General features: G+C 44.4%; 1 protein-coding gene across 1 annotated transcript in view; it reads right to left on the bottom strand.

The window, feature by feature from the left end:
* LRRC45 (leucine rich repeat containing 45) overlaps positions 1–20417 on the bottom strand; it is a 25311-nt gene that overhangs the window by 4402 nt on the left and 492 nt on the right. The window contains exons 2-15 of the mRNA XM_015420361.1: positions 18970–19031; positions 17002–17072; positions 11022–11200; positions 10260–10388; positions 8931–9043; positions 7996–8054; positions 7114–7191; positions 5994–6129; positions 5667–5744; positions 5383–5494; positions 5202–5272; positions 4374–4466; positions 3735–3827; positions 1106–1279 (exon numbers count right to left, since the gene is read on the bottom strand). Of these exons, the coding sequence (XP_015275847.1) occupies positions 1106–1279; positions 3735–3827; positions 4374–4466; positions 5202–5272; positions 5383–5494; positions 5667–5744; positions 5994–6129; positions 7114–7191; positions 7996–8054; positions 8931–9043; positions 10260–10388; positions 11022–11200; positions 17002–17072; positions 18970–19031 (1448 nt within the window). The remainder of the gene's footprint in view (positions 1–1105; positions 1280–3734; positions 3828–4373; positions 4467–5201; positions 5273–5382; positions 5495–5666; positions 5745–5993; positions 6130–7113; positions 7192–7995; positions 8055–8930; positions 9044–10259; positions 10389–11021; positions 11201–17001; positions 17073–18969; positions 19032–20417) is intronic.

Genomic DNA, 20417 nt, shown 5'->3' with positions numbered 1-20417 from the left:
CTCTGGATCTGGCCAAATTGGCTAATTACCAGCTGGTCTCCAATCTGCCCTATTTGGGCAAAATAATTGTGGCAATTCAGCTACAGAGCTTTTTGGATGACACTTCCATTCTAGATCTTTTCCAGTCCGGTTTCCACTCAGGCCACAGGACGGAGACGGCACTGGTTGCCCTCACGGATGACCTCTAGAGGCATCTGGATCGGGGCGGATTGGCAGTGATGTTGCTGTTGGACCTGTCAGCGGCGTTCAACATGGTTGACCATCAGTTACTGAACCACCGCCTCGCCGACACTGGAGTCCAGGGGCCTGCCTTGCAATGGCTGGCTTCCTTCCTTCAGGGTCGGGGACAAAGGGTGGCGCTAGGGGAGCAGCTATCCCAAAGGCACCCACTGATTTGTGGAGTGCCCCAAGGGGTGGTGCTGTCCCCAATGTTATTTAACATCTACATGTGCCCCCTTGCCCAGATTGCCCGGCGGCATGGGCTGGGAAGTCACCAGTATGCAGATGACACCCAGTTCTATCTGTTGTTGGGCGGCCAGTCTGACTCTACACCGGAAGATCTCGACCGGGCGTTGCAAGCTGTAGCTGGTTGGCTCAGACTGAACCAACTGAAATTGAATCCAACGAAGGTGGAGGTCCTGTGCCTGAGCCAGGGTGGCCCAAGGGTAGGGATCCCTCTTCTGACCTTCGATGGGGCGCCATTGGTGCCAGCACTGAAGGTCAGGAGCTTGGGAGTGCTCCTGGATGCCTCACTAACAATGGAGGCCCAGGTAGCAGCCACTGCCAAATCAGCCTTTTAGCACCTCAGCTGATTAGGCAGTTGGTTCTCTTCCTCAAATGCAATGACTTGGTGACATTGATCCATGCGATGGTCACCTTGAGATTGGACTACTGTAATGCTCTCTACATGGGGCTGCCCTTGACCCAAATCCAGAAGCTACAGCTAGTGCAAAATGCTGCAGCCTAGACTACTTTTTTCTAGACTACTGCAATGAGCAGACATTGTATCCATTTGAAAAGCTGTCATCCAAGCTGAGTTTACTGGCTGTGGAATATGCACATTTCCCATATACACCCCCCCCTTCAAGCCACTCTCTCCACTCACCTGCTGAAGCTCTTCCATCCGTCTCTTGAGTCCCTCCAGTTGCACGCTCAGCTGGCTCTCCTTTCCAAGTGCCTCAGCCACAGCTTGTTTCTGCTGCAGGCAGTAATTCTGCGCCTCATCGCGGGACTGTGCCATCAGACGCAGCTTTTCCTTCAGGTGGTCCAATTGCTGTTGCTATAAATTGCGAAGAGGAAAAACACAGCCCAAACCCACAATACTTGAACCACTCTCAAACAAACAGGAGCATCATGGGCGTTTGTGACAGGAAGATAAAGAAAGGCACATTTGAAGCCTTGCTTAAATTACATTATGGGACATCCTTGTGTTACAGAAGAGGGACCACCTTTCCCATCCTTGAGCCACCAGAGAAAGTTTGGTGACAGTCTTAGTGTTGGGCTTTAGAAATGAGACATCCTTCATAATGGCTGTATTTTAGGAACACATGTACACTAAACAGAATTGCATTTAAATGCTAAGTCTGGTTTCCTGTGCCTGGTAAGAGCTGATGCAGGTTAATTTTCCCTACAGAAGCCAAAATTTCTAGGTCAGGGGCAAGGTTACATGACCATATTACATCTGTGCTGAAACCAGTGTACTGACTTCTGATTTGCTGCAGAGTTCAATTTAAAAAGCTGGTTATTACCTTCAAAGCCCTTCACAGGATGAGGCCTATAACCTGTGCTTCCTCTTAGATCTGACTTGAAATCACTGCAAACTGCCCAAATGACCTCTGTTAGGAATCATGTGATTTCAGCTGCTGGAACAGCCATACCAGGGGCTGTGTGTCAAAACCTCTACCCTATTCACTTTTAGAAGAGCCTGTATACTTTTGTTGTTCCAAAGGACATTTGGTACAAATTCGGCAGATGATGTCAGTTTTCATGATTGATAGCAAACATATTCAACTACTAAAGATTATTGTATTTGTATATGGTTGTTTAGTGTTAGTTATTTCAAAAATTAAAAAATTAAGTTCAAAAGATTGAGTTTATTTATTTAGAGAATTATATACTTTAAAAAACCCAAAACATATCTGTGTGTATTTTAATTCTTGATGATCGCTGTCTTCAGCCTTACCAGAAAGGAGAAATACAAGGATTTTAAATAAATAAAATGAATAAATCTCCCTTAAATATTGAGATATTGGAGTGAAATTTGACACATGCATACAAGACAGTTCTGTTTCAAGTTCAACTACCAGCTCAGCCTGTGCATCCATTTTCAAAAGGAGAAGGATAGTACAAAATCTGCCTTGAAGATGGAAATCTAGAAAGACCTTGTGTGTGCATTTTGAACATTCCATGTTAAAATTAGAGCTTGATCCCCCAAAGGGGTCTAGAAACGTGGTTATGCAATATTTCCCTTGAGCACCCAGATACAACAGTGAAATCTAGAGCATACTCTTATGACATGCAGCTCAACCTGCATAGCCAGGAATAACATAAAAATGCACTGTAATGCAATATCTCCCTTGAATGCCAAGAAATTTGAGAGTTATTATGGCATAATCTTTCATTTTAAATTCAAACCACAGCTCAACTCTTAGGCCCACTTTTATGGGAGGAAAAGGGGGAGAAAAGGCAAGCTACACTGCAATATGATACTTGAAACAAGCCTTTGCAAACAACAAGCTTCACTAATCTATAGGAACACTGTATCTGAGTTAAGAGAACAAGCTGAAACAGATAGCCATGTTTCATTAAACAGAACAGAGGCTGAGGGGCTACAGTTATAGTCTTCACATGCTAACAAAGCCAGTGTCTTGCAATGGTTATTGTGCTGGATTATAACCTGGGAGAGTCAGATTCAAAGCCCCACTCAGCCATGAAGGCTGTTTGAATTCGTCACTCTCTCTCTCAGCCTAACCTATCGAACAGGGTTGATACGATGGCAAAATGGGGGTCAGAAAAAACACCATATGCTTCTTGGAGAAAGGACATGGCAAAAATGTGATAGACAGCTAACATAACACAGAATTCTCTTCCAGCTGTACAGTTCCATGATTCTGCAACAGAAATGTTGCTGTGCTCCAGAGGCAGGACTATACACTAAAGAAAACACAGTGGAAGCCTCATGTTGGTTTTTTTATGCTGGACAATCTTTAGTTTTGCATTTTTAACTGATCTGCTAATTTAGATGTGGAGGAGGGCAGAGAAAAGTAAAATATCAGCTCTATGTTGAGTTATCCCCTCCTTTCCCCATAAAATGTAATATAACGGCACATCCCAGTGCCATTAGATTTTGCATATTCTTGACCCTCCTCCAAATCATTGCTTGCTACGAGTCTGGGTGGGAAGAACCAGTGTGGTGCAGTGATTACAGAGTCAGACTGGGACGGGGGAGTCCTGAGTTCAAATCCTTGCTCTGCTCACTGCATGATCAGTGGGGCCAGTCACTCTCTTTCAGCCCATGTGGTTGTTTGAATAAAAAGTACACCACCATGAACTCCCTGGTGGAAGAGGTGCAATAGAAATGTACTGCATGCCATGCAGTCGAGGTGCCATGTGGTAAGTGAGGGAGAGACAGGAGAGAATGCTACCCATTTCTGGTGGCTCCTCTCTGTTTCTTACAGCAACATGTAACACAATCCAAGGCAGCCAGTCCCTTTGAGCTGTCCAGCCACACTCACCTCTTCCAACCTGGCTTGGTGTTTGGCTTTGATGAGCTCCTCCTCAACCCGGCCCTGTTCCACAACCGCAGCGGCCTTCACTTGGCTCAGTTCCTGGTTACAACACAAGAAGATCATCACCAAACCTACCTTCTTGAGCTTCTGCAACTCCTTGGCATGGCAACTTTAGGCCTTGAAAAGGGAATGTACCAGAGAAGAGAATAAGAATTTTTTTCACTCAACAGACTGCATTTGGATGTAGCATTCTAGAGGATGTCAAAGCAAAGGAGGATGGGAAATAATGGAGTGTTCAGCTGTGGCAGGAAGCAGTTCATGTCTGGAATGCTAAGGCAGAGCGGTTTGTTGACAGCAGAACAAAAAAGAAGTGTTAAAGCTTTAAAGTCCAAGCACATAACAATTCACCCTATGTGGAGTGCTAGCCTTCAGCCACTGGTGCTACCTGTCCCTCAGCAGGTTCTTCTGCCATTTGCTTCTGTGGGCCCACAGGAAAGGTAGGGTCATTTTCTTATCTTGGTACATCTCTGATTATGACTGGATCCAATGGGAAGTTAAGCAGCCAGATTCAGAAGCCCCAGACATCTCATGTACCTTTAGCAGGGTTCTGCAAAAAGCATATTCACACAATTCTCCTCCACTCACCTCCTCAAGCCTTATGCGGATAGTTTCCAGTCTCTGGACTCTGTCCTGCAGGGAATGTTCGATTGCCTCCAAGTGATGTGTCATTTGAGCTACCTGTATCCAAACAGCTCAGATCAGGAGACCAGACCAGCATCAACCACACACAATCTGCTATAATCTGCCTCTCTCTTCAGCAAATGGGAACCACCTCAGCTCAAACAAAAGATGAAGGCAGGACACTGCTCTGCTTAGAGTAAGCACCAGTCTTGGAGCAGAGGAAAGAGGGAGGGAGAGAGGGAGAAGCCCAAGATTTAGCAGAACAATACCAATGGAACAGAGTTGATCTTCTGATGCAAGAGAGGGGCCTGGATTTGAAGGATGGGCAAGCAGCTGCCTCAGGCAACAGTGTTTCAGGGACTCCAGACCAATTAAATAATAATAAATAAATAAATTAGGAAATCCCTCAAGGGGGAACACAATCTCCCCCCCTTCAGCAGTAGGGTCTCATATGGGTGCAATTGTGAAAGTATGGAGCAGGAAAATGAGGACCATAGTTGGCGAAATTGCCAAAGATACCTCCCTTCAAGCATTTTGCTATTCCAAGGGCCTTCCTTGGGACAACCACTCCCTTCATGCCAGAACAGAGAAAAAAGGCTGCCGATAAGAAGGCAGAGGAAACACAACTATTGCACATCAAAAGATGGCGGAGGGAGAGGGTAATCAAAATAGACTGAGGCAGCGCTGCTTCTACCAGTTCTTCTACGCTCATGAAAAAGAAACTGAATTGCAGTTTCCTAGTATGGTCCATTCCTCCCCAGCTGCTTGAGGTCCCACCCGTCCTCTCCTCACCTCCTTTAGCCGAAGGGACTCTGCATCCTCAAGGCTCTGCTTGAACCTCCTCTTCTCCATCTCCAAGCGCTCTGGGGATAAACAGGGAAGACTACCTATACAGCTCCAGCAGCTTGGACACCCTCTCCTTTTCCCCCTAGGCAATCCAGGCTCTGGCTTACCTTTGACTACTCATGCTCACCTTCAGCCTGTACAGCCCGCAGCTTCAGCTCGGCCGTCGTGTGGGTCAGGGTCTCCTTCACCTGAAACAGCTGCTCCTGCTGCCCTTTGCACTTTCTTTCCAGTTCATCCACCTAGGTGGAAGCCACTCCCATGATACAGAGGCGAGCACAATATCCGTACAGGACAGTTGGCTCCTGGGACATGACACCAGTTCGCTGGGACAAGGCTTGAGTCTGTGGGGAGTCCCCAGAGGGAGTCTCAAGGAAAAGAACCACCGGAGGATGTTCAGGGCCGTTTTCTTACCTCATTCCTGAGCAGGAGATTTTTTTCACTGGCAGCTGAAAGGTCATGGTGAAGCCTTGCTTCTCGATCAGCAGAATCCTACCAACCCAGCCAGCAGAAGATATTAGTTCAATTTCCTTTCTGTATGTCCCCCAGTCTTCCCCCAGATCTTGTGTATTGGTCATGCCACCACTCAACCAACTCCTTTCCCAACAAAAGCTTCCATTCCCAGACATCCTGCAGTTCCGCAGTTCTCCTCAATGGCATTATCACCCCAGACTACCCCAAGCTATTTATTTACAAAATGTATATCCCACCTTTCTGCCCAGTCAGGGCCACAAAACCTACCTTCTTGAGCTGCTGCAACTCCTTGGCATGGCTCTCCACGAGTCTTGCCTGCTCCTCCTTTGCCGTACTCTGCAACTCACCCAGACTGTGCACCTTCTGTTCCGACAGAACCAAGGCTGCCTCAGTCATCTGGAGCCTACAAAGCCCAACATGTTACGTGAGTCACTCCGGCCAATCTAAACTTTAGTATTAAGATCTCTGAGCCATCACCATTCTATGCATTTGGGTGCATTTCAAGAGCACTTACTGCAGCTACTTGACCTTTTCAGTAAACGCGCCTCACATCAAATCCCAAGTGTGCAAGATTGCTCTTTTTTTTTTTTTAAAGCCCCCGGAGGGGATTTTTTATTGATTTTTTAATCACTACAAAAAAAACTACAACAGAAAAAGGGGGAGGGGAAGACTACACATACTGGAGAAAGTAAAGTACCCACTACTAACTAAAAACCCAAGAGAGGAGATCCTCCAACTAGCTTTAATACATCAAGTCTTTCATCGTTGCTCCTTTTTATAAACTGAGTCAAACATTTAAAACCTTTTACCCTCAAAGTTTACCGTTAACTGCCCAATAACAGTACCCCCAATCATCCCCAAGAATCAATGTTCTCAAAGGCACCAAGTGTGCAAGATTGCTAATGGTGAGTGCAACAGTACACATAAGCCTCCATCACCTTGGTATGGTTTTGCCGATGTCCTACTAAGGTGAACAGGCAGTAACGCAACACAGGAGCAGCAGGCCAGGAGCACAGGTCTGATTCTATGCCAAAGCAAGACCCACAAACACATCCTGTCCAGAAGTGCCCCAACATTTTCGCTGCCTCTGCTGTTTGTGTCACCCGTGCCTCAATGAAAGCTGCCCAGGTGTCTTGTTCACATGATCAGAGTGGTAAGTGACGGCAAAGGGACAAACTTCCCCCCATTCTTCTGAAGCTAGTTGACATTATTGCAATCTCACACCTGAATGCTTTATTCCAGAGCGAAGTCTGTTCCAGAGTGTTTGCATGTAGACGACAATAACTGAACATGCCATTTCCATCCTGCCTACAAGTTTTTCTGCTCACTCCCATATGCCCCTCTAATGCCTGCCCAGCTTGTCTCACAGAGACTTGTCTCCCCTTACTTTGCTTTTAGCGAGTTCAGCACAGAATGCTGTTCAGTCAGGGCTTCCTGCAGCTGCCCGACTCGTGCCGCTGATACCCTGCATGGAGAACAGAGGCAATATGTGGAGATGGTACCATCCATAAAGTATATAAAGTATATCTCATGTTAAGAGCAGGAAAAAGAGAAGCAAGTTTGAGACAAAAGAACACTGGTTAAAATGGGACAAAGGGAGGGTTTAGAATGGTCTCAAAAACATATGACATACGTTATGGACCATCCTTTGAAGACAAAAGGCACTTCCAGACATAGTGGTTTGCAGACGATCAGGCTCTGAAACACTGCTAGTCCAGAAGACCCAGCAAGATCTGCACCAATGGCAGACATGTGTCACACTAAGGCCCAGTCTGCATCTAGCATTTGCTCTGCTGCTATACCAAACCCACTTTATATACTTTATGCCCGTCTACATTGCATGCCACTTTCACTTTGATTGAGTGTCGCATTATATGGCAGTGTCCAGACTGCATGCCGCTTTCACTTTGTTTGATCTCTGGTTTTATGGTGGCTGTCTGCATAGATTTATGGCTTTTTTATGGCCATTGGGGGGGTGACTCTGCAGTCAGTACGGTGTTGGCCCAGAGTAGTTGAATGTGGTTTTGAACTGCATCTTTTTCTATTCCAGTGTGGGTTTGGTAAAACAACTGAGCAAATGCTAAATGCAGATTGGGCCAAAAAGGCAACCGTAGCTTTAAACCCCTGAACAGGAGTTATTTTTTGTGTTGTGTCCTGTCATCCATTCCTTGTTACTTGCAGCAATGTCTAGAAGCATTCAAAGGCAGCCTCTGGGCAGCACCATTTAGGTCTCAGGTGGGGGAGAGCACGCGGCCCATAATTCACTCACCTGTTGCTGCGGGTTATCTCCTCTCTCTGTCTGTCAACAGTGTCCATAAGATCCAGAAACTGAGAAGCACAGGCATAAAATTAACACCAAGAGTTTGAAATCTGAGCCATCAGCAGTTGAATCTATTTTCCCAGCACCAGGACAATCTCCACATTGGTAAGAAGTAGTTCTTCAAGCCACAGCAGGGAAGACCATCGCCTACCCTTCCTCCCAGCACTCCAGTAAATGCGGAGAATATATTGATTTACAAAGGTATTCAGTTTTTATCGTGCCTTTCGTCTGGTATGGGTTACATGGCTCTCCTCCACATTTTACCTTCACAATAACCCTTTGAGGAAGGCTAGGTGGAGACAGAGTGGCTGAGCAGAGATTTCAGTTTGAGTCCCCATAGTCCACATCTCATACACTTTCCACAACAATGCACTGGTTTGTTTGCTGGGGAAATGTTTTATCAGACAGAAGGGACAAGGATGAACTCTAAGATGCTGTGCAGCAATTGTTAAACTCCAAAAACATCATCATGTCTGGAAAGACACAGGAGTCTTCCAATTAAATGGACTGGGGGGGGGGGGAGAGAATTTAAATAACTAACTGGCTCAGTCCAGGAACAAAATGGTCTCCTTCTCTGTAAGTAGTTGTTTCTACTTTAAAGCAGCCTCCCATTAATCCTATAGGAAGTCAAATCCTATGACTTCCTCTGGTAGCTCATGAAAGATCACTGAGTAATGGTTAGGGATGCAACATTCCCTCAAGCCCTATGGTAAATTAATCTTACTACCAGGAACGCCTGAGTGATGCAAGTTGTCTACTGATACCATTCCTGAAGTCTGCCTAGAATAAAGAAGGCAGGGCAGCTCCACCAGTCCCTATAGTGCTTTCACTGGTATATACTCCACACAACCCTTGCCAGCCCAAGTGCAGTCAGGCTAACTAACCTGTTTTGCTTTCTCCTCCTTCAAGCACAGCACCTCTTTACTGAGAACACGTGTCATGTTATGACTTTTACAGAGGATGTTCTGACGCTCTTGGTTGCGTTCCATAGCTTGATCTGGGCCAGAAAGAAGCAAAAAGTTAAATCCTTTCCAATAAGTTTCCTCAGTTTCATGAGGTTGCAGAGATAACCAGGTGACCCAGAGTCACTCATGGGAAACTTGACTGGCATGTTCCCTTGGTGCCAAGAAGAGAGAAAACCTTTGGAATTATTTGAATTCTATTTTGTCTCAACACTGGACGGAAACCTTTTGCCCGCATAGTTACTGTCACAGGAATCCTAAAACCTGCTAAGGCTCAAGAATGCCACCTAGATGAGAATGTCTGGGATCTTGGACCCCTAGAGAATGGGCTATTCCATTCCACACTGGACCTTCCTGGAGGACTTAATCCCTTTTGGACAAAGGACAGTCCATCTATTTGTCATGGAAGTTCAGAGCCATTACCAGGTGCTTGATGGAGGTGGGACTATATTGGATATGGCTCTGACTGCTCAAAGTAGCCTCTGACATCAGAGATAAAATTTGTGTGGGATTGGAGATATCAGCTTGTCATTCTTAGAATTTAGCATAAACACCTGGACATTTGGGATTTTTCCTTATCTTCAGTTTTCAGTCTTCAGTGGAAACTGGGTCCACAAGAAGTTGGGTAGGGGTTAAGGACTCCTTTGACTTCTTGTTACCACAAGGAACTCTGCACAGTCTCTGATGAACCTGCTACAGCGTAGGTAACGTATGTTTAGCTTAGTTAGTTCCACTGTATTGCTTTTCATTTGAATATCTCTATGTTGTTGCTGTGGGTTTCCCCCTGTATTTTGTTTTGCCTAATTCCACCCCTTTTTGAATCCAACCACACTTTCCCTTTATCTCTCTCTCTCTCTTTTACAAGAAACCTTTTTATAAAGACATATATTTTTGGCTTCACTTAGTACATTCTATTTCTCTGCAATATTTCCCTTAACCCCCATGTGCTAGACTACACAGGTGCTACTGGATTGGTTATAAGTTGTTTTGTTATTGCTGTAGTATTGCACTGGAAGACTACCTTCTCAGCAGGTCAGTCCAGTTCTCAGAAGCCCTGAGTGGTGGCACCTGGTTACCAGGTAACTTTCCAGGGAACCCTTGGTCTAAGGGAGTTTCTCAGCAAGGAAAGGCACCATTTCCCCTTTTCCTACCATAGCGGTTATTTATGTACTCAGATGAAGATATCAAGTGAATATGGGACAGCCTGGAACCTAGAACATTAAGCACTTAGGGGCTGGCATGGTTGCTCACCCACAGCCTTCAGGATGTCACTGGGTATATTGTTCCCAGCCAGTTCAAGTTGTCGGAGTACCCGGTTGCTATGCAGGCAATTCAGGAGCGCACGCCCCCCTAGAAGCCCAATGTTATTCCAACGCAGATCTAGACAAGAAACGAAGTACCACACATGACCACCAATCATGCATTTGATTTTACTTTTCTAGACTTCTAGATATTGGGAATGAAACTGGATTTTTTTTTTGAGAAGTTAAATACAAGTGCATTTCATGGAGATTCTTCACTTTGGAGAGGAGACTGGAAATTAAAGCAATCCTATGCATACTTAAGCTGGGATAACCTCCACTGAGTCAAGTAATGTTTGAAGTAGTTAAAAGAGAGATGCTGCCTGTTATTTGTCCCCAAACTTGTTTTCAGGTTGTCTTATGTAAATTTCATTGTGCAACTGCTTTAGGCTTGTATATGTTGCAAGCTTCATTGACTACCTTCAGGTATATAATGAAAAGATGTGTTGAAGAGATATCTTGAGTTACTTAAATAAAACAGAGAAGCCAAAAAAGTTGGTCATTAAGGTTGGTAGTTGCACATTTCTGTGATTCGCTTGCATTTGCTTAGTGCAACTGACAGTGAGTCAGTTTGTATCCTTTGGAATCTCTGCAGTGTGACAACCCTCAAAGAAATCATGACTGCCCTGTCCCCTTGCTCAGTCCTGTGCTGCTGCTCTATGGCACCTGGTGGGTGCACAGCATGAACAATGCAATCTACTCCAGCCCTTACCAAGTTCCTGTAGACTGGAATTGTTTTTCAGTGCCATGGAGAGCTCTCCTGCACCCTGGTGGTTGATCTGATTATTGCGCAGATCCAGGCGTTGTAGAGTACAGTTTGCTCCAAGCCCTTCACAGAACAAGGCAAAGCTTTCCTCCCAGATACCCAAGTTGTTCCATTCTAAAGTGAGGCTGGGGGTGGGGGTCAGAATTAAAGGCTAATTAGAAAGAGACTTTAGGATTCAGAACACAGCCAGCCCCAAGCTATAATCAAGGACGGCTGGAACTACCTCTCTGTCATGCCTGGATCCACCTTCAGATAAGAGTCCTTTCTCTCCAGTTTCCAGGTACCGTTGACAGGATTGTCAGAGGGAGGCCAGGAAGCAGCCAGGGATCCTGTCTGGATCCAGCCGCAGCTAAGAATCCCCCTCACTCAGGTTTCCAAATGCCATTCCATCAGAGGGAGGACAGGAAGCAGCAATTGGATTCAGCTTGCCTGAGAAATCTTTCCCAAGGTATATTTTGTATTTTAATTACCAGTTGTATCACATTTTGATTCCTAAGCCATTTTTGGGAGACAATTTGCATCTGAAAAGCAGACACAGCAGCTCATGTGGTGGGCTGCTTGGAGGATTGCAGCTCCTGCCACTGAAGGGAGATGTGAAGCCCTTACCGAAAGGGCACCAGGAGGTGGTGATGGAGGCAACAGAGTGACAAATCTAAGGGCCCAATGATATCAGTAATGAACATAAAACATAAATATTGTAAAATATTACAAATATACAAAAATGCATGTATTTATTACAATTAGGATAAAAACAAATATGGGCCCAAACAGTAGCCTAAAATCAAGCCATTGTATCAGAAACCTTATGTGACCAAGATCATATGCGTTTCAGCCAATTGGCCTTCTTCAACGGTCAAACATATTTATTGCATATTGGCTCCAGATAATACAATAAATACTAAAATTAGCACCAATTGGAAATTGTTCTGGAGGAGAAAGGAAGAAAAAAGTTTTTATTATTTATTAAGTGTGCATTTATGAATATAATGGAAAGATGTGTTGAAGAGATATCTTGAGTTACTTATAATAAATATCTGTGACTCAAGGCAGAGATATGATACAGAGGCCTCATTGTAAATACCTTCTGCCGTGATCATGTACACATATCTTGAATGATAGTTCAATTGTGTGTCTGTAAAAGTATTTAAGAATATCCTGATGAATATATTTAATTTTTTTAGCGATATATAGATTAAAATCAAATCAATTACAACAATTACACTTGCAGCAAGTGTAAGTTGGTAGCCGTATTGGAGGAGAAGATACAGAGACTTGAAGCACGCTTGTCCACACTTGAGTTTATAAGGGAAGGTGAAAAGTTCATGGACAGAATGCATGAAGCACTCCTGAGAGGGCAACAGGAGGAGGGAGAGGTATCTCAGCAACTGGAGGAGTACCCGACACAGGAGGAGGGCACACTGAAGAATGTAACCCACAGGAGCAGGAAGGTCAAGAGACATTCTGAGCCTCTGTTACTTAGCAATTGGTTCTTGGATCTCGCCACAGATGTTGATTCTGAACCACTGGAACAAGGGCTCCGTCCCCAGCCTCCACAAAACTTGAAGAACATTTCTCAGACCCCTGTGGATGAGAGGACTCAAGTCTCTGCTCCCCAATATAGGAGAAGGCATGGGTTGGTAATTGGGGATTCCCTACTAAGGAACTAAAATATGCCGACCGGACTTGTCAGCTCGAAAGATATGTTGTCTACCGGGTGCACACAATTAGGATGTGACAGAAAGGGTAGGAAGACTCATCAAGCCCACAAATTACTATCCCTTATTGCTCATCCATGTGAGAACAATTGATACAGCCCAGCACAGCCCAGAATGTATTAAAAGAGACTATGTGGCTCTGGGTAAACAGGTGAAGGAATTGGGAGTGCAGGTTGTATTCTTGTCAGTTCTTCCTGTCGAAGGCTGTGGCTTAGGAAGGGAAAGAAGAATACTGCAGAATGATCAATGATTCGCTACGTAGATGGTGTCTTCAGGAAAGGTTTGGATTTTTGGACCATGGCTTATACTTTCAAGATGAAGCTCTTCTATCGGGAGATGGTTTGCACCTCACGAGGGTAGGAAAAATATGTTTGGAAACAGCCTTGCAAACTCAATAAGAAGAGCTTTAGACTAAATCCTGTGGGGGAGCGAGACAAAAATGCAAAACCAATAACTGGAGATAAGAACTCTCACGTTTTGTGGGGAGTGGCACGTATGCTAGCTAACATTAACTCACATGTAAGTACAGAAACAAAAACCTCAGGGTGTATGAAATGTGGATTCTGATGTCTCTATACTAATGTGCAGAGTATGGGAAACAAGCAGGAGGAACTTGAAGTCCTAATACAGGAGGGGACTATGACCTAACAGGCATTACTGAAACTTGGTGGGATGACACTCTCAATTGGAATATTAGGATCGAGGGGTATAACTTATTTAAAAGGGACAGACAAATAAGGAAGGGTGGAGGAGTCGCATTATATGTAAAGGAGGTATATACTTGTGAGGAAATACGTGAATCTGAGCATGAAAGTCTAGTTGAGAGTCTCTGGGTAAAAATAAAAGGAGTAAGAAATAATACTGATATCATGGTGGGGGTCTGCTGTAGACCACCAAGCCAGGCAGAGGACTGGGATGAGATACTCCTAGAACAGATTACAAAGTTCTCAAGAAGACAGGACATGGTGGTTATGGGAGATTTCAATTACCCAGGTATCTGTTGGAAGTCCAATTCTGCTAAAAATGAAAGGTCCAATAAATTCCTGACTTGTCTTGCTGATAACTTCATTTTCCAGAAAATGGAGAGGGAAACAAGGGGATCTGCTGTCTTGGACTTCATTTTTACCAACAGGGAAGACCTGGTTGAAAAGGTGAAAGTTGTGGGCACCCTGGATAGTAGTGGCCATGTAATTTTGGAATTTACAGTCTTAGGGAAGGTAAAAGCTGTACATAGACATATAGGTTGGACTTCAGGAAAGCAAATTTTGACAAACTTAAAGGTATGCTGGGTAGAAGCCCATGGTCAGAAATACTTAAGGAGAAGGGAGTTCAAGAGGGACGGGAGTTTCTTAAAAGTGAAATACTCAAGGCACAATCACAAACAATTCCAATAAGGAGGAAGAATGGGAGGAGTCTAAAAAAGCCAAGGTGGCTCCATAAACAGCTCTCTAAAGACTTGAGAAATAAAAAAGACTCATTCAGAAAGTGGGAGGAGGGCCTTATAACCAAGGATGAATATAAACAAATAACCAGTGCTTGTAGAGAGAGAGTTAGGAAAGCTAAAGCTCACAATGAGCTTAGGCTAGCAAGAGATGCTAAAAACAACAAGAAAGGGTTCTTTTCTTATGTTCAAAGTAAGAAAAAGAGCAAGGACATGGTAGACCCTGTGTGGGGACAGGAAAGTGAAATTGTAACCGGGGATGAAGAGAGGGCAGAACTACTCAATTCCTACTTTGCCTCAGTCTTCTCTTGCGAGGGAAACAGTGCTCAATATGGCAAAAACAGAACACATGATGAGGGAAGGGAGATGCAGCCTAGGATTAAACACCTAGTTTCTTTAAATGAAACTAAGTACTCGGGGCCAGATGAGCTGCATCCAAGGATACTAAAAGAACTCATGGATGTAATTTCTGAGCCTCTGTCCATTATTTTTGAGAATTCTTGGAGAACAGGTGAGGTGCCGGAAGATTGGAGGCGGGCAAATGTTGTCCCCATCTTCAAGAAGGGGAACAAGGAGGATCCAGGTAACTACCAACCCGTCAGCTTGACATCTATACCTGGGAAAGTTTTAGAATAAATCATCAGACAGACTGTCCTAGAGCATTTAGAAAGGATGGCTGTAATTACTAAGAGCCAGCATGGATTTCTCAAGAACAAGTCACGTCAGACTAACCTTATCTCTTTTTTGGGGAAAGTTATTACCTTGCTGGATCAGGGGAATACTGTAGACATAGTTTATCTTTATTTCAGTTAGGCTTTTGATAAGGTTCCACATAACATTCTTGTTGACAAATTGGTAAAATGTGGTTTGGATCCTATGACTGTTAGGTGGATCAGTAACTGGTTGACAGATGGCACCCAAAGAGTGCTTGTGAATGGCTCCTCATCCTCTTGGAGAGGAGTGACAAGTGGAGTGCCTCAAGGATCTGTCCTGGGACCTGTTTTGTTCAACATCTTTATCAGTGATTTGGATGAAGGGATAGAGGGAATGCTTATTAAATTTGCAGATAATACTAAATTGGGAGGGGTAGCAAATATGGTAGAAGACAGAGTCAGGATACAGGATGGTCTTGACAGGCTGTAAAACTGGGCTAAAACAATTAAAATGAATTTCAGTGGGGATAAATGTAAAGTTCTGCATTTAGATAGGAAAAATCAAATGCATAATTATAGGTTGGGGGAAACTTGTCTTGGCAGCAGTATGTGCAAAAAGGATCTAGGGGGTCTTAGTAGATCATACACTGAACATGAGAGTAGTGTGATGCAGTTGCTAAAAAGAGAAATGTATCAACAGAAGTATAGTGTCCAGATCACGCAAAGTGATGGTACCACTTTACTTTGCTCTGGTTAGACCTCACCTAGAGTATTGTGTTCAGTTTTGGCCACCACAATTTAAGAAGGATATAGACAAGCTGGAACTTGTCCAGAGGAGAGCAGTGAAGATGATGAGGGGTCTGGAGACCAAGTCCTATGAGGAAAGGTTGAAGGAGCTGGGTATGTTTAGCCTGTAGAGGAGATGATTGAGAGATGATATGATAACCATCTTCAAGTACTTGAATGCCTGTCATCTAGAGGATGGTGCAGAGTTGTTTTGTTGCCCCAGAAGGTCGGACCAGAACCAACAGGTTGAAATTAAATCAGAAGAGTTTTCGGCTAAACGTTAGGAAGAACTTCCTGACAGTTAGAGCAGTTCCTCAGTGGAACAGGCTTCATCAGGAGGTGTTGTCTCTCCTTTGGAGGTTTTCAAACAGAGGCTAGATGGCCATCTGACAGCAATGCAGATTCTGTGAACTGAGGCAGATCATGAGAGGGAGGGCAGGAAGGGTTGCCTCAGTGCTTAGTTCTTGTGGCCCTTTCTTACACGCCCAGGGAAATGCTGATTACCACTTTGGGGTCAGGAAGCAGTTTCTCTCCAAGCCAGTTTGGCCAGGGATCCTGGAGGTTTCTTGTCATATTCTGGGTGTGGAACAGCAGTTACTGGGGGTGTGGAGGGGAAGGTATCTGTGAATTTCCTGCCTTGTGCAGGGGGTTGGACTAGATGACCCTGGAGGTCCCTTCCAAATTTATGATTCTATGATTCAATTATAAAACAGAGTCTGATCTGATTTTATCCTTATTTGAGGCTACTATTTGGGCCCATATTTGTTTTTATCCCAATTGTAATAAATACATGTATTTTTGCATATTTGTTGTATTTAACCTTTTGGTTAAATTCTTTTTCGGTTAAGTTTCCCCCCCTCTTTCGTTCTTTGTTGGCAACAGAGTAGCAGCTGCAGCACCATGCAGGTATACAGACACTTAATGGACAACAGTACCTACACTGGCAAGTTTTGTCATCATCGCGCCAACACCATTCCACTCAGTAGCTCCGTCCCTGGTAAACTGCACTCAAGGCCCCAGTGGCTCCCCCACCACTTTGTTACACCCTCCAGTACAAGCACAACTTTCTCTTCAGTGGCACTCAGTGGCAGATGGAATCTCCCAGCGAGCTACCATGTGAGGAGCTGCTGTTGCAAAGTAGGATACAAACATAACTAATAAATATTCAAGAACAGAACCCTTACTTTCCCTCCTCAGCATACAAAACATGAAGCATCCATCTTAGTCCTGGCAAACAGCAACAAAGGATGCAACTCTTATTTAGCTGCACTCCCTCCCCCCATCACCACTGGGTGCCAAAAAAGATTCTGTCTTTTCCCCTTCCTGCTCACCTCCTGACAGACTTGTTTTGCCTGAGCAGTTTTGCCAGAGCTTCAGCTCCCACAGCTCGCAGGTTATTGCCCTGAAACAAACAGAACTTAGTCAGTCACCTGCTGCATGCCTGCTTAGCCAGGGAGATCATCTACTCTACAAATACTCACTGCCTTAAACCTGTCAGGATTTCATGGCTTCACAGTTTGTGGGGGTGTTGCTGATTTTCTCCTCCACCTCCACAAAACTATAGTTTATGTTTAGCTTGATGTGTTTTTAATGTTTTTGAGCTATTCAGTTCTATACTGCTTTGCATTTTCTTTGAACAGAAAAGTGCAATAGAAAGTTAAAAAAATAATAATTCCCAGGATTCCTCTGGGGAGGAAGTCATGGCCTTTAAAGTGGCAAATATCTGTAACACAAACAGAACTGTATATGACTGAGGTAGTGTAGTTTCTACTGACATAAACAAATATATGCGCCTCCCAGCTCAGGTGGGGTAATGAGCAGCGTGAAGAAATGCATTTTCTCCTGGGAGGTTGGCAAAAGCAAAGCCTCCACTTTGCACTTTGTTTTTTCTCTCTCTCTAGGCAGAGGTGGAAGTCAGTTCACTCGTACCTCAGCCCACCTTCATACAAATGCTAATTCAGTCTTGACAAAATGGATGGTCAAGCTTCACCCTTCTCCCCCCCTCTTTAGGCAGGGAACAGAAAGCTGGGGGTGTTCAATTCTAGAGAGGCTTGAAGAGGGAACTTTTTGGATATGACAGGAAAAGCTTCCTTGACCCGGGCTGAACAGGGTCAAGGGGGTGGAGTACCAGATATGATAAAATCTCAGTACAAAAAGAAAGTGGTCTCTTTTCCTTGGGTGCTGCAACCAGGAGCACACAGAGACGTCTCCTCTGCAAGCAGGCAGCCATTGACCATGTGCTCACCTGGCAGAGTGAGAGCAAGCTTTAAGGTAATGGTCACTCTGTAGAGAACTAGAACATCTAAGCTAAAGAGCCTGCCCTATATTTTAAAAGCTGATAGGGCACATATAGAGAAAGGGACAGAGGACTTGCATTTTGATGAAGTTCTTTTGCATTCCTTGCTCAATTTGGTGCAGTGCTAAAAATATGCTTGTAAACATTTTCTTTTTAATAAATACTTTATAACTTTGATGCTGGAAGTGGTTCTCTGTACCACATAGACCTCCACTGTCTCAAACACGCCATATGAAGAGGGGAGCCAGGGGTAAGGTAGGCAGTTGGCAAGCCGCTATTCCTCCAAGGGTGCCCAAGGCATTAATCTGTTCCCATGGTGGCCAGGCGCTGGGCAGCAGGAGACACAGAGGCAAGTCCTCAGAATTTGGAAGGGAAGCTGGGAGTCCTGTCCCGCCCAGCAGGCAATTGTTTGAAAAAGGGAAGGTGGTGGTAGCGGCTACCCTAGAGAGAAAGAAAAACCCCTCCAGGGAATTGGGAACTCCTAGTAGGGCAGGGTGGAATAGCCTGCAGGCCAGAGCAGGCCCGTTCTGCCACAAGCAGTTATGCCCTTCTTAATGGTGCATAGTTCTGCATTCTGTATTCAGAGTCAGGGTGCAAGTCATACACACAGAAATTGTAAGAATCGAAAAACAATTCATTTGGGATTATTTTTTCTTGTCCCGTTGGTTCTAATACTTTTTGTATTTTACCTTCGTATTTTAAAACATCCCTGTGACAACAAGAACCAAAAACCTATTTTTAAAATGGTGGGATTCTCAAAATTCTAACAGGAATGGAAAGGGTGCATAAAAAGTCTCAAGTCTTACATGGCCTAAAAGCTGCATGGCAGTTGTGTCTGTAGGGAATTATTTTTCCCTGGAACGATACAACAGGTAGGAAAAGAGCTCAGGAAGTCTTTTCTTGTCAGTAGTCCTCTCCTCACCCTACTAGCTGTTGCCAAAGAGACCAGGGTTTGGGCCTTAGAAAAGGCCAGGCCGTAATGCTTGAGGCTGAGCGGGCTCACCTTCAGGTCCAAGGATTTAGCGACTGTGTTAGTGCAAAGTCCATGAAGTAGTAGCTTAGCCCCTGCAAAGGAGAAGGAAGGGTAAGTTCATTCCAACTTTGGCTTCTCATCCCCCACCAGCACTGATATCAGGCACCAATTCTGACTGGCAGCATGGAGATGTCAGCACTGCTTGTAGCAAGCTCCTTCCCTGGCCTTAAGGGGATAACTGGCTACCTATCACCTTGACACCAGAGAAGCCTGAGCTCTGCCCAGCTCATTTATAGGCCATGAAGGTCTTAGAAGAGTATCACTCAGTTTAGGATTTCAGGGAGTGAGTGTCATTATTGCCCCACCTGCTCTCAAGGGAATGACTGGCCTCCTCAGACTACCACTCCAGCTTCTGAGATTACACTAGACACCATCCTTATAGCCTCTGAGGCTAGAAACTCATGTAGCTGGTTCTCAAACCGTGCTAAATTTCCCATTCATATTTGTGCAGTCACAGAACTGTAGAGTGTGCTCAACTCTGCTTAAGAAACTGGATGGCATACGTTCTGAGCAGATTCTGCAGGGTTCTCATCTAATCTTCTCTGGGGCTTAGTCTAATTGTCAGGATGGGCTTAAGAGGATTGATTCCGAATGCCATTCACATATCTGTCATCATTCTGAACATCCTCCATGTCCCTTAACTTTGTCCCTTTTTTGTCATTCCCATCTGCAAGAATTCCCAGCCATTTTCTTCTGGATCTTACATTCCACCTCATCATACTTTTTTTCATTTCCTGCCACAGCACAAGAAAGTCTCTTTATAATCAGGCCTTACCCTTACAAAATTCTACTGCTGATATCAGAACAAGAAGCTAATTGTTCATCTGACCATCTTTCATCTACTCTTACAGTTTTTATCCCAAATGCCTGTAGAACATTGAAGATAATAACTTGTGATTTGGAGAGGTTCAAGTCTCTTTTCAGTCACAAACAAATGCTCTCATTCTGTCTTCCAATTTACAATATGGGGATAATGACTTTGGCCTACCCTGCAGGGCTGTTGTAATAATTACTGTGGCAATATAGGCAAAGTGTTTTGAACACTATACTAGGGCTACTTCTTCTTCTACCTCAGTTCCACATCACAGCATGGCATAGTGTCAGACTAAGATCTGGGAGACCCAGGTTCAAATCCCCACTCTGCATGGAAGCTCGCTGGATGACTTTGTGCCAGTCACACACTCTTGGCTTAGCCTACCTCACAAGGTTGTTGTGAGGATAAAATGATGGAGAGAAGAAGGCTGTAAACTGTTTTTGGTCTCCATGGGGTATAAATGAAGTAAATAAAAAATAAGATTTATCAGTACGCCTGTTTCACAAATCCTTTTTGTATCTCACGATGCAGAACTGTGCCTGGTATAGACAAGGGAATGTTATCCATGATGGGTTATACCTTTATTCCTAACATGCTTCATGAT

The sequence above is a fragment of the Gekko japonicus genome, unplaced genomic scaffold (genome assembly GCF_001447785.1).
Source record: "Gekko japonicus isolate JY-2015 unplaced genomic scaffold, Gekko_japonicus_V1.1 scaffold360, whole genome shotgun sequence".
In the NCBI taxonomy this organism is placed as follows: domain Eukaryota; kingdom Metazoa; phylum Chordata; class Lepidosauria; order Squamata; family Gekkonidae; genus Gekko; species Gekko japonicus.
The sequence above is the reverse complement of the archived record's forward strand: the minus strand, read 5'-3'. Positions and strand labels throughout refer to the sequence as shown.